The sequence below is a fragment of the Venturia canescens genome, chromosome 1 (genome assembly GCF_019457755.1).
Source record: "Venturia canescens isolate UGA chromosome 1, ASM1945775v1, whole genome shotgun sequence".
Taxonomy (NCBI): domain Eukaryota; kingdom Metazoa; phylum Arthropoda; class Insecta; order Hymenoptera; family Ichneumonidae; genus Venturia; species Venturia canescens.
In genome coordinates, this window is record NC_057421.1 from 38,853,025 (window position 1) to 38,866,807 (window position 13,783).

Genomic DNA, 13,783 nt, shown 5'->3' on the forward strand with positions numbered 1-13,783 from the left:
TTCATGTTTTCAATTGTCAAATCGTTTGAATCCAATTCGGTTTGTACGAAAATCAATAAATGCGGATTTGATGAAAGCTTCATCAAATTACACCGGCATACAAAAAAAAAGTTGTCTGCGGATATAACCGAACTCAACAGTCTCTACGTATTTTGGCCCGCTGAATCCGCATCCGGTGTTAGATTGGCCAATACACCTCCAAAATTTTGAGTTAATTTCGAAAAACCGCAAAAATGGCGAAAAATCGCTGTTAATAGCATGATAAAAGTTGTCTTTGACCTTACTCGGGGGGTGTTTTTTATGAAATTTGATGCGCTGAATCTAAATCCAAGGTTAAATGCGCCGATACATCCCCAAAATTTTGAGTAAATTTCAAAAAACCACAAACATTGCGGAAAATCACTGTTAAAAGCATAATAAAAGTTGTCTTCGACCTTACTTGGGGGTGTTTTTTATGTAATTTTTATGTATTTTATGCATTTTTCCTGTCACGATAAAAGTAAGTTGATGTTGCTTTTGATAGCTAGTATTTCTTTTTCAATGTTGCCGCCAACTATTCAGCTCCATTTTTCGGCAGTCCTACATCTCGTATAGGATCATTAAATTCTTCTTGGTTGAAGGTTTGGGGAGCTTTGCTTTCATACTCAGGGAGGTAATCGTCATCCTCGGAACTTTACGCTTGATAGATCTCGTCAACATCCATGACTATCTCTTATATTATTTGTCGCTATAGTATTTTTCGATATTTTTTGGCGTTTTTTTTCTATTTTTTGTTATTTTTCACGATCTTCGACGGAAGTATGCATGCTCGGGACTACTAGCTACCAGATTCGGACTGAGCTGCTCGAAATTCGTAAAGAACAAATTTAGCCGGTTTTTTCCAGGGAAGCAATATTTTATAGATGTACGAGTTAAAATAGACGCCCGGTTTCGGTTTCAGCGCATCAAAATAGAAAAACAGCGTACTCAATTTAGATTAATGAAACTCTCACATACCCATGGTAGCGATTTTGACCCAGTTTTAGCGATTTTTGCAGTTTATTGAAAATTTTGCGGGTATGCCAATCTGACTCTAGATTCAGACTCGGCGCGTCAAATTACATAAAAAACACCCCCGAGTAAGGTCGAAGACAACTTTTATTATGCTTTTAACAGTGATTTTCCGCAATGTTTGCGGTTTTTTAAAATTTACTCAAAATTTTAGGGATGTATCGGCGCATTTAACCTTGGATTTAGATTCAGCGCATCAAATTTCATAAAAATCACCCCCCGAGTGAGGTCAAAGACAACTTTTATCATGCTTTTAACAGCGATTTTTCGCCATTTTTGCGGTTTTTTGAAATTAACTCAAAATTTTGGAGGTGTATTGGCCAATCTAACACCGGATGCGGATTCAGCGGGCCCAAATACGTAGAGACTGTTGAGTCCGGTTCTATCCGCAGACAACTTTTTTTTTGTATGCCGGTGTAATTTGATGAAGCTTTCATCAAATCCGCATTTATTGATTTTCGTACAAACCGAATTGGATTCAAACGATTTGACAATTGAAAACATGAAATAACGCACAGAAAATCTTTACAGTCGATGTAATGTTGGGTCAGATGAGTAGTACAGCTAGGCCGGTTCCCCACCATGTAGGAATGCACCTTACCGACCGGCGGTAAAGTAGATTCCCTGCTCTAATCCAAACAAACCCAAACGGTCGGTAATAAAGATGGCCTCCCAAACCCGAACAAACCCAAACATGTGATCGAACTGAGCTCAAACCCAAACAAACCCAAACGGCCGGTAATAAAGATGACCTCCCAAACGGTCGGTAATAAAGATGGCCGCCCAAACCCAAACGGTCGGTAAAAAGGATGACCTCTCTAACCCAAACAAACCCAAACGGTCGGTAATAAAGATGGCCTTCCAAACCCACACAAACCCAAACAAACCCAAACGGTCGGTAATAAAGATGGCCGCCCAAACCCAAACGGTCGGTAATAAAGATGGCCTCCCAAACGGTCGGTAAAAAGGATGACCTCCCAAACCCAAACAAACCCAAACAAGCCCAAACATGTGATCAAACTGAGCTCAAACCCAAACAAACCCAAACATGTGATCGAACTGAGGTCAAACCCAAACAAACCCAAACAAACCCAAACATGTAATCGAACTGAGCTCAAACCCAAACGGTCGGTAATCAAGATGGCCTCCCAAACGGTCGGTAATAAAAATGGCCCCTATAACCCAAACAAACCCAAACATAGAATCGAACTGAGCTCAAACCCAAACAAACCCAAACAAACCCAAACATGTAATCGAACTGAGCTCAAACCCAAACAAACCGAAACATGTAATCGAATTGAGCTCAAACCCAAACAAACCCAATGAGTGATTAAGGCAGTTTTCCCAAACAGTCATTAAGGCAGTTTTCCCAAACAGTCATTAAGGCAGTTTTCCCAAACACACTCGCGAGACCGCTTCGACGGGCGTCAGGATAGCCGCTGGCAACTATCAGGATGGCCAATTGTCGGGAGTTGCAGCCGCAATGGCGATTCAAACCGAGTGCTCAAACCTAAACAGTCGGTAATGCAGATTTTCAAAGAGCTGCAGATTCTCGAACGTGCGGCGGTTCTGCATTACCGGCAACCCGATGGAATTCGGTAAACTATTGAAATACTTCGAGTCGACTATCGGAATCGTTAACTAGCGAAAAAGTTAGGATAGTTAAAAAATCGGAATAGTCAACGCGGTTGACTGGTTCATTGTTTACAACCCAAACGTGGGTAAAAAAGGACGCCTACTCAAACCCAAACATCGAACTGAGCTCAAACCCAAACTGAGCTCAAACATTCAAAGTCCCGCGCGCCGATAGATGGCGATCTGGCTAGTGGAGATCTCGTGTGCGGAGTCACGGCTGACCGAGCATATAAGGCAGCGAGTACCGCTTGGATTCCCTGGAGCGACTATGGTAAGTATATCCCATAATAATGCTCTCATGTACCTTTTTGTTCTTTTACAGGTGTATAATAACGTGTGCCTGTATGGTGGCCACGAGTGGGGCCCTCGCTTGGCCGAGGTCCGTAATCTAGAGTCGCGGCAGCGACTCTGAGACAAGTACATTTATAACAACAACATGACATGACGAGTTGCTGCCAGAGACTCTTTACCGGAGCGATAGCGTTTCCAATTGTTTTCGAAAATTTTCAAAATTTGTTTCTTTAATAATTAATTAACTATAGTATTCCAGAGAATATTATAAGTTAACGTATTTTTTATTTTTTTTTTCTTTCGATCGCGACCTCTTCGAACTCTGTAGCTTAACGCGTTGAAGAGATATTAATTATTTATTTTTTAATAGCATCAAAAAATGGGTCGGATTTTCGCACACATTTTTGATGTTTATTTGTTTTTTTTTAGTGACAAATCTGGTGCCATAATACATTTTATATACCTATATATTTTTTTTCTGGTGCCATAATACAAGTATATACTTATATATATTTAGTGATATGACGTATGGTGTGTTGTTAAATGAATGAGGTTATAAAGATCGCGTTTGACAGTTCTCTGTAGTACAAGTATATATCTATATATTTCCGTGATGTAAAAGAAAGATCGCGAATGTAACAGTTTTCACCGACTGTTCAGGATTGAGCGGGGCCTCGACGGTAGCGCGAGAGAATTCGGGCCGGGCTCTCGCGCTCCGCCGCTGGCGTCGCCAGTTCGCGGGTTCGGACATTTTTGGGCGCGTGCAATTAGAGCAGCCGGGTGCTCGTTTCACGCGCTCACGGGGGGCGTCGCCACCTCCTGGGCAGTAATTAGCACGGGACCGGGGAAGCACACCGCGCATGTGCGCGGGGCTTCATCATCGATCTCCATGATTGATGCCTCAGTCTTGATCCGGTCGCTGAAGCGTGCAATACGGCTAATCACTGCATCTCACCTTCTTACCAGTTTTCGGTATCAAATTCGGGTTCTCTTATTCATTTTCGGTTCAAATCATTACACGGACTCTGCGCATTTAACGGAACATTCTCTCGGACTCATTTTTAACGGAATATCTCAAAAAATCATCGGGTTCTTTCTCACGAGCACGCTTCGATCGTCCATCTTGTTCGTCTCGCACGTGCTCGACGAACACCGGGTCAACTCGCCATTTCCATCATCGGGCTTAATCGCACTAATTGTCGGGCAAATACTGTACTTACGATAGAACAGCGGAACAATAAATTCCTCACTATTTTTCTCGCACCACCGGCGTACTTATTATTCGTTTACCACCTACACCAGACTCCTTGCAAAAACATTTTGGTCCTTCGAGCCGGATCTGGTGGTAAGTGCGCGCGGAGTGGGTGTAAAAGGTGAGTGAAAATTCAGTGAGAACGGTTTCAACGGGTTTTTCACGGCGCATCGCATCTCAACGGGACTTCGAACATTCTCGTCTCCACGGCGTGGTTCGCACGTGGTTCGAGCTCAACGGGCGGCCATCTTGGTCATCGACCGTGCACTCTCATCGATTCTTCGATCTCAACGGGTTTGTTCTCAGTGAGTCTTCACATCGGGTGAGTTTTTTCGCAAACTTTATTCATCAATTTATTTGGGAAAATGGACATCAGTGCGGGAAGTGAAGCAAGTGTGCGGTCGCGGGCTCAGCGGTAGCGCTTTCTCTCTCACTCTCGGCGCGCGGGAACATTGGCGTCGATCTCGGCTCTCATTCTCGGGACGCTCACCGCGCGGCGCGGCGCGGCGCTGCGCAGTCGGTAATCAGTCACTGGCGTCGGGTCACGGGCGGTAAAGTAACGGTCACATTACCGCGCACCGGTAATTTATCGGTTTTCCACGGGATTCGGACATTCGGCGGCAACTCATCGGCTAAACTCAATGCATGGACAATTCTCACGACCGTTACGGGCAATTACTCGGTTTTTCACACCTTTTTGGGCAATCTTGGGTACTTTTCGGGAGTGGCCAGTGACTTCGGGCAAAATCAACGGACATTTCTCACGGGTTCTATCAGTGATTAGTGACACTTCGCATTCGGGTTTACAGTGACGTTCCGTTATCGAATTTTGGACAAATTCGCGGGTGCTTTATCGGTATTCTGTGCACTTTCGGGATTAACGGTGACAGGTGGCGCGGGTCGGGCGGGTTCGGGGCCACCTCGTCTCTTCAAGCATTTCGGGCTTGTACAAAAATTACGGGCTGCAGCATTCATACTACGGGACAATATCCTCCGGTTTTTTGGGGATTTTTGTCGGTTATTGGGCTCCACGCAATTCTTTGGGAGCAATTGGGTCCCTTTCTCATTTGGATCGGATACCTCGCATTTTCGGACGGTTCTATCATTCGGTTGCGCTCAACAGGTAACATGTCGGACGGGGAATCCTCACACCCAAAAGCGGAGCCGGGCGAAGAGCAGCGGGTTCTCCTCGTCCCCACGGGACACGGGGTCGCTCCTCCAACGGGACCACCGGAATCCTCCTCACCGCGGCGGGACGTCTCCCCCGCAGCCTCACTCCAGGAGCTGGACGCGGGCAATCGGGATTTGGCCTCACGCTCACGGGATAATTCTCGATCGGGCAGCCGGGAACCGTCACCGGGCACACGGAACCCACCTCGAGCGGGTAATCGGGCAACGGGACCGCTCGAGCTCAAGGTGGCTACACAGAACGCTCGGGTAAAACTCCTGGAGTCACTGCTCACTACGGTGACTCAGGCGGTCGCACGGGATTTCACCCCTTCGCAGCTCGACAATTTGCGGGTGCAGTCGACGGAGCTGTGGAGCAAATTCTCACAGGTGCACGACGCGATCTCGGAGTCGTGCACGCCAGCGTTCTTATCGGGAGCATACGTCACCGGGGACGTATATTCGCAGGCGTTCCACCTGCACCAGCGCATCACCTCAATCCTTTCTCGGTTTCGGGACGAGATTCAGCCTTCCTCAACGGGAGCTTCCACATCGGGCGGCGCTGCAGCCATCGGGAGGGAGAATCTTCCGAAGATCTCTCTACCCACATTCACCGGGGACTTCTCAGCCTGGATTTCATTTCGGGATCTATTCACATCTTTGGTTCGGGACAACGCATCACTCACTGATGTCGAGCGTATGCACTATTTGCGGACGGCCACATCGGGAGAGGCGGCCAAACTCATTGCCAGCCTCGCAATAGAAGCCGAATCTTTCGCAACGGCTTGGGAGATTCTCTCGGATCGGTACAACGACACACGGGTGCTCATCCGCTCTCACCTGGACAGCATTTTTCGCACAACGGTCATCTCACCAAACTCTGCACGGGATCTTCGCACTCTCATCCACGACGTCTCGGAGGCGTACAACTCACTCCGGGTTCTGGGGGCACCTATCGACTACTGGGACTGGGTTCTCGAGTATGCGATCACGCGACGTCTCGACACCTCGAGTCGCGTCGCCTGGGAAACAAAAGCGGGCCAATCACCAAATCAGCCAAAATTGGCAGAATTACGGGCGTTCCTCACCAATCGGGCTCGGGCTCTTGAGGGCTCTGCTGTCTCCACGGGTCCTCCTCACTCTCGGAGCGGAAGCAACACGGGATCGGGCAAATCAGCACCGGGTACATCCTCAAGGCCGTCAGCAAGGGCTCATGCGGCAACAACGGGGAGCCAGCAATCATGCTCGCTCTGCCAGCAGGCGCACTTCATCGTCGCCTGCCCCAAATTTCGGGAGCTCACCAACGAGCAACGGCGGGAAAAGGTGCAGTCCTTGCGGCTGTGCTTTAATTGCTTGGGTCGGCACAACGTGTCGTCGTGCCAGACGACGACGAAGTGCAAGGAGTGCGAACGGAAGCATCACACCATGATCCACGTCGGGTGGAGTCGGGACGGGAGCACTCCTGCACCATCACGTTCGGTCAAGTCGGGCGAGGCATCGGGAGCCTCTACGGCGGGACCATCCTCATCAAGCTCCGCATGAGACAACGGGGCATTAACTTTGTCCGCCTCGGGAGCTGCCAGGCCGGCAGTTCTTCTCGCAACGGGTCAAGCTAACCTCATCACACCACACGGGGCTTCTCACCGGGTACGAATGTTGATCGACACGGGCGCGGAGATCACATTCATCACTGCTTCTCTCGTGCAGCAACTCAAGCTTCACCGGGAAGCATCGGTAATACCGATCATCGGGATCGGCGGGACGCATTCGGGCCACACGCGCGGGGTGGTTAGCGTAAAGCTTCGGTCTATGCACTCATCGGACATTGTCTCAATAAAAGCTCACATTTTGTCAAAGTTAATGCCTACTCTCCCTTCATTTACACCTCCTAACATCTCACTTTCTCATCTGCAAGGTCTTCCACTTGCAGACCCGGAATTTCTCTCACCAGGGTCCATCGATTTAATTCTCGGGGCTGACATCTATGGGCAACTCATTCGGGAGCAGATCAAGCGGGGGCCTCACGGCACACCGATTGCACAGAATACGGTTTTCGGGTGGATCGTTCTCGGTCCTATGGACTCTTCTAAACAGTCAGCCGGGTTGGTTCATCACGCTGCAGTGGATCACGGGTATCAGGAGCTTCAGGATCTCCTCGCACAGTTTTGGGTACAGGAAGAAGTCTCGGGCTCGGGCGAATCGCACCTCACTCCTGACGAGCAGGAATGTGAGACTCATTTCTTGACGACACACAAACGGGACTCAGACGGGCGGTACGTCGTCAGATTGCCGGTTAAATCCGCATCGGGGACATTGGGCGGGTCTTTTCACACAGCTTCTTCCTGTCTCCATCGACTACAATGCAAACTCAATCGGGATTCAAGTTACAAGGGCCTCTACGACACGTTTCTCGGGGAATACGAATCATTGGGGCACATGACTCGAGTCTCGGGCAATCACACCCCTCTCGGGCCTATTTACTACTTGCCGCACCACGGGGTGCTCACCACAAAGTTGCGTGTTGTATTCAACGGGTCGTGCAATACAGATTCGGGAATTTCGCTTAACGACATTCTGCACACGGGCGCGAAACTGCAGCGGGATATTTCGGACGTTCTCTTGTGGGTCAGACGACACCGTTTCGTCTTCGCGACCGACATCGTTAAGATGTTCCGGCAAATTCGGGTTCACGAAAGTGATTGGGACTTACAACGCATCTTATGGGTGGACGAGGGCGGGCGGGTCGTTCCATTCCATCTCACCACGGTCACTTACGGTACTCGGTCAGCACCATTTCTCGCGGGACGGGCCCTGGATCAACTGGTTACAGACGAGGGCGGGAAATATCCCGAAGCTGTCGCCCCTCTTACAAAGGGGCGATATGTGGACGATATTTACGGCGGTGCTGACCAGCTCGCAGATCTCATCACGCAAGCGGAGCAACTCATCGGGATTTGTACAGCGGGCTGCTTTCCTCTGGCCAAGTGGCAGAGCAATCATCCGGAGCTTCTCACGGCAGTCGGGGCGACCTCATCAACGGAAAACGCTCGGGTATTTGAAGAATGGGAGACAAAAGTCCTTGGTCTCGCATGGCTTCCTCACACGGACGTGTTCAAATTCACGGTTCACAAGTACACAGCCGGGGACGGGATCACGAAACGCATCATTCTCTCGGAGATCGCACAATTATACGATCCATTGGGTTTTCTCTCACCGGTAACGATTCGAGCCAAAGTTCTCTTACAAAGACTTTGGTTAGAAAAGTTAAATTGGGACGACCTTGTGTCAACGGAAGTTCGCAACTCTTGGGTCGCGTTTCGGCAGGAACTATCGCATCTCGGGACGGTTTCGGTACCGCGGTGGCTCAACATCGCGACGGGTACATCGGTCGAACTACACGGGTTTTCGGATGCATCTCAACTAGCAATGGGCGCAGCTGTGTACGTTCGGGTTTCGGGCGCGGGTAATCAAACAACGGTCTCACTAGTCTGCGCTAAGACTAAGGTCGCACCGATCAAACGGCTCACAATTCCTCGGTTGGAGCTCGCAGCAGCGGTGCTGCTTGCTAAACTCACACACCACGTGCAAAACGTGCTGGGCCTTGATGACTCACGGGTATACCTATGGACGGACTCAATGGTAACGCTCACTTGGGTCACTTCTCATCCTTCACGGTGGAAGGATTTTGTTCGGAATCGGGTATCACTGGCACAGGAGCTCGTGCCACGGGCCCAATGGAGATTCACACCGGGTCGGGACAATCCAGCGGATTGCGCATCACGGGGGCTAACCATCTCACAACTCGCGCGACATTCATCATGGTGGGACGGGCCTCACTGGTTAGCAAAAGACTCATTCCATTGGCCAACTCATCGCATCGGGACGGGGGACGCAGCGGCGCTCGAAGAGCGGCCAGGTCTTACACTCTCACTCGCAACATCACCCTCACCGGTTTACGATCTCATCTTGAAATACTCATCTCTCACACGGTTATTGCGAATCACCTCATGGCTCTTCAAGGTGATTACAAACCTGAAAAGAGCGGGCGACGGTACATCGGGTTCAGCCAACATCACAGCGGGAGACCTGGAGAACTCACGGCTTTATTGGGTGAAAGCCATTCAGGGAGCATACTTCACTTCAGAGCTTAAAACACTCACATCGGGCTACACTCTCCCGAAATCGCATCCGATCACGCGATTAACGGGCTTCATAGATCATCAAGGCATTCTCAGGGTGGGAGGACGGCTGAAGCACTCAGCCTTACAACCTGATTGCAAGCACTCAGTCATTCTCCCTCGGGACTCACCACTTACGGCACTTCTCATCGCTGATGCCCACGAGCGCACTCTCCACGGCGGGACTCAACTCACTTTGGCTTATCTACGGCAGAGCTGCTGGATCATCGGCGGGCGTGGGCCAGTACGCTCATACATTTTGCGTTGCGTGCGGTGCGCGCGCTTCCGGGCGCTCAAGGCACAGCAACTAATGGGTCAGTTGCCAATCTCACGGGTTACGCCGGCAAGGCCGTTTCTCTTCTCGGGGGTCGACTACGCGGGGCCAGTTTCACTCAAAAGCTGGCGCGGGCGTGGGAGCAAATGTCACAAAGGCTGGTTGTGCATTTTCGTTTGTTTCGCTACCTCCGCTATGCACCTTGAAGTTGTTACAGATTTAACCACGGACGGGTTCCTCGCAGCACTCAGACGGTTCACGGGCAGACGCGGGATTCCGCACACGATCCAAAGTGATTGCGGAACCAACTTTCAGGGTGCAGCAGCGGAGCTACGACAATTATTCAAAACGGGTACACGGGAATCCGGACTCATTCAGCACACTGGGGCAACTGACGGGATTAAATGGGTGTTCAACCCACCGGGGGCACCTCATATGGGCGGAAAATGAGAGGCCGCAGTAAAATCGGTCAAGTATCATCTCCGGCGGACGATTGGGGATGCCAGTCTCACGTTTGAAGAATTTACGACTCTTCTCACACAAATTGAGGGCATACTCAACTCGCGGCCGTTGGAGCCTCTGTCGGATGACCCGGATGATTATTCGGTTCTCACCCCTGGGCATTTTCTCATCGGGGACACACTCACCTCCATTCCTGAGCCCTCATTACGGGATGTGCCTCAAGGTCGCCGCACACGGTGGCAATGGCTCCAGGAACGGGTTCAATACTACTGGGAGCATTGGTCATCGGGATACCTGCAACGGCAGCAGGCTATATCAAAATGGCATCATCCGAGTCACGACATCCGGGTCGGGTCTATGGTTCTACTCATGAACGAAAACACGTCACCCACAAAGTGGCCACGGGCACGGGTCACACAACTACATCCGGGAAAGGACGGGCTCACACGGGTGGTTACACTCAAAACGGCGACGACCACACTCACACGGCCTATCACCAAACTGGCACTCTTGCCAGTGCCTCAACCGGGATCAATCGACAGCACTGCTGCCGATGGCGGGCGGAATGTTCAGGATTGAGCGGGGCCTCGACGGTAGCGCGAGAGAATTCGGGCCGGGCTCTCGCGCTCCGCCGCTGGCGTCGCCAGTTCGCGGGTTCGGACATTTTTGGGCGCGTGCAATTAGAGCAGCCGGGTGCTCGTTTCACGCGCTCACGGGGGGCGTCGCCACCTCCTGGGCAGTAATTAGCACGGGACCGGGGAAGCACACCGCGCATGTGCGCGGGGCTTCATCATCGATCTCCATGATTGATGCCTCAGTCTTGATCCGGTCGCTGAAGCGTGCAATACGGCTAATCACTGCATCTCACCTTCTTACCAGTTTTCGGTATCAAATTCGGGTTCTCTTATTCATTTTCGGTTCAAATCATTACACGGACTCTGCGCATTTAACGGAACATTCTCTCGGACTCATTTTTAACGGAATATCTCAAAAAATCATCGGGTTCTTTCTCACGAGCACGCTTCGGTCGTCCATCTTGTTCGTCTCGCACGTGCTCGACGAACACCGGGTCAACTCGCCATTTCCATCATCGGGCTTAATCGCACTAATAATTGTCGGGCAAATACTGTACTTACGATAGAACAGCGGAACAATAAATTCCTCACTATTTTTCTCGCACCACCGGCGTACTTATTATTCGTTTACCACCTACACCAGACTCCTTGCAAAAACACCGACTATTTAAAAGCAGGACAATGTTTAGTGAAAATGGTGAAAAAAGTAAAGATGAAAAAAAGCGAAATAGAGGTCGAAATCCAAGATTGTGTTTTCAACAGTTAAAGTTTCATACGCAGAAGACTGCCAGTCAGAAGACCGAAATAAAATTTTGGTTCCTTCCGGATAGAGATTTCTTGAGTTGGTCCGTATTCTGAATTTTTGGATCAACAAAAATTTTTGGATCCGCAAAGAAAATGAAGAAAGATAGAGTGCGGGTGAGTATACTTGCAGGCTCCGGTGACAATGCTTTTAAGTAAGTAGAATAATTTTTCAATATAATAGTAATTTTCTGATTACAGAATCTTTTATCTCCAGTGCTAATAAAATGTGGAAGCGGTCTGTTGCTGTTCCTTTTCATTTTTGGTTGTGAAGACTGTCGCAATGGTCCAAGTCCACGGGTTCCTAAAGTGTCAGAATTTGTTACGGACCAGCAAAAATTTTGTTGTCTGAGATAAAGGTATCAAAATTTGATCCTCAATCAGAATTTAAACCACAAGTTAATAGTAGAGATGAAGATGAAATTGCAATCAACAGCGTTAAAGTTTCATACTAGAAGACTGCCAGTCAGAAGACCGAGATAAAATTTTGGTTCCTTTCGGATAGAGATTTCTTGAGGTTTGGATCAACGTTGATCTGCAAAGAAAATGAAGAAAAATCAAGTGCGGGTGAGTATACTTACAGGCTCCGGTGACAATGATTTTGAGTAAGTAGAATAATTTTTCAATATAATAGTAATTTTCTGATTACAGAATCTTTTATCTCCAGTGCTAATGAAATGTGGAAGCGGTCTGTTGCTGTTCCTTTTCATTTTTGGTTTTGAAGATTGTCGCAATGGTCCAAGCGTACAGGTTCCTAAAGTGTCAGAACTTGTTACGGACCAGCAAATCTGAGATAAAGGTATCAAAATTTGATCCTCAATCAGAATATAAACCACAAGCCCTATAAACTCGTTCAGTTTAATAGTACAGATGAAGATGAAATTGCAATAAAAATTTTTTTTTATTACAGTGGAAGCGGTGTTTCCTGATAAAACTCTTTTGATTCAAATGGACACGGTGTGATTTTTCCATGACCTCAGTTTGGTTGGTCAACACGGTTTTACAGTCTCAAGCGTTCCATGAAAATATATGGCTCAAAGTCTTGATTGTCCAGATTTCGTGATCTCAAGTGATTGATATGGAGGTATTCCTTGAGCCAAGGGCTTCAAATGAGTGGATACTGGGAATGAGATTCTTGGGTCAGACTCGTTGGGAATATGTTAGAACTTTTCAGTTCTGGAAGGTGCGATACTACAGAGAATGAAATTTCGATTCAGGTATATTTATATGCATTTTTTTGTAGTTTTCTATCAAATTGAATGAGAAACGAAGTCATCATTATGTGATTAATTGTATTCTATTTCAGTTAAAAAAAAAAATATTTCTGGATTTTCGCTGTGAGAATTCCGTCCAAACTGCTTGGTCATTTTTCGTGTTGCTCTTGCCAAGACACAACCATTGATTCAAGTGTTTCTCAAGGTAAGTCAGTATCCAAGTTTAACGCTACGAATTAGTCGATGATGGAAATTATTGCAATCATGGTTTGAAACACTTATATATATATTGTGACGTGACATTTCTGCCCCGCCACTCGTACGGACGTTGTCGACCAGTGGACCGGGTTTACGGCCCCTTTTGACGCCCCTCGACTCGTCGGGCGATGTTCGGAGTGAGACTCAGCACCACGTAGCTCTTAAGTTTAGCTTAGAATGCGCCTATATTACCGACCGAGCGTTAATTACCTTCTGTGACTACCTTTTACCTCTGAGTGCAGGGTGGAGAGAGAATTTTAGTTTGCCTATTTTTGAGTAATCATGACGTTGCGTTTTGACAGTGGAGTTCGATATTGGAACGAGTTGGTGTTGTCGCTACCACAGGGGCCTAACAATTGAAACTTGTCGGCTGTCTCTCCGGCTGTTCGAGCCGATCTCGCTCGCAAGAACCCATCCTCCCACACCGTCTACGAGCTCCGAAAAACAATCTCGACCTGCGGGCGGTTGAAATAACACGCTGGCATTGGCCATTTCATGAACGCCGCCCGTGTATTTCCCGCCGTAGCAACCCCGAGTTGCACCGCCCGCACTACCGTAGATTCGGGTGTCAAAGTCCGCGTGAACCGGCGCCTCGTCAGGTGGGATCTGGGGGAGTTTTCCGGAGG

General features: G+C 48.7%; 1 protein-coding gene across 1 annotated transcript; it reads left to right on the plus strand.

The window, feature by feature from the left end:
- Window positions 1–7,048: 7,048 nt before the first annotated feature.
- LOC122412556 (uncharacterized) lies at window positions 7,049–10,297 on the plus strand. Its single transcript, XM_043422230.1, has one exon. It carries the CDS (start codon window positions 7,049–7,051, stop codon window positions 10,295–10,297), a length of 3,249 nt encoding a protein of 1,082 aa, XP_043278165.1.
- Window positions 10,298–13,783: the final 3,486 nt, after the last annotated feature.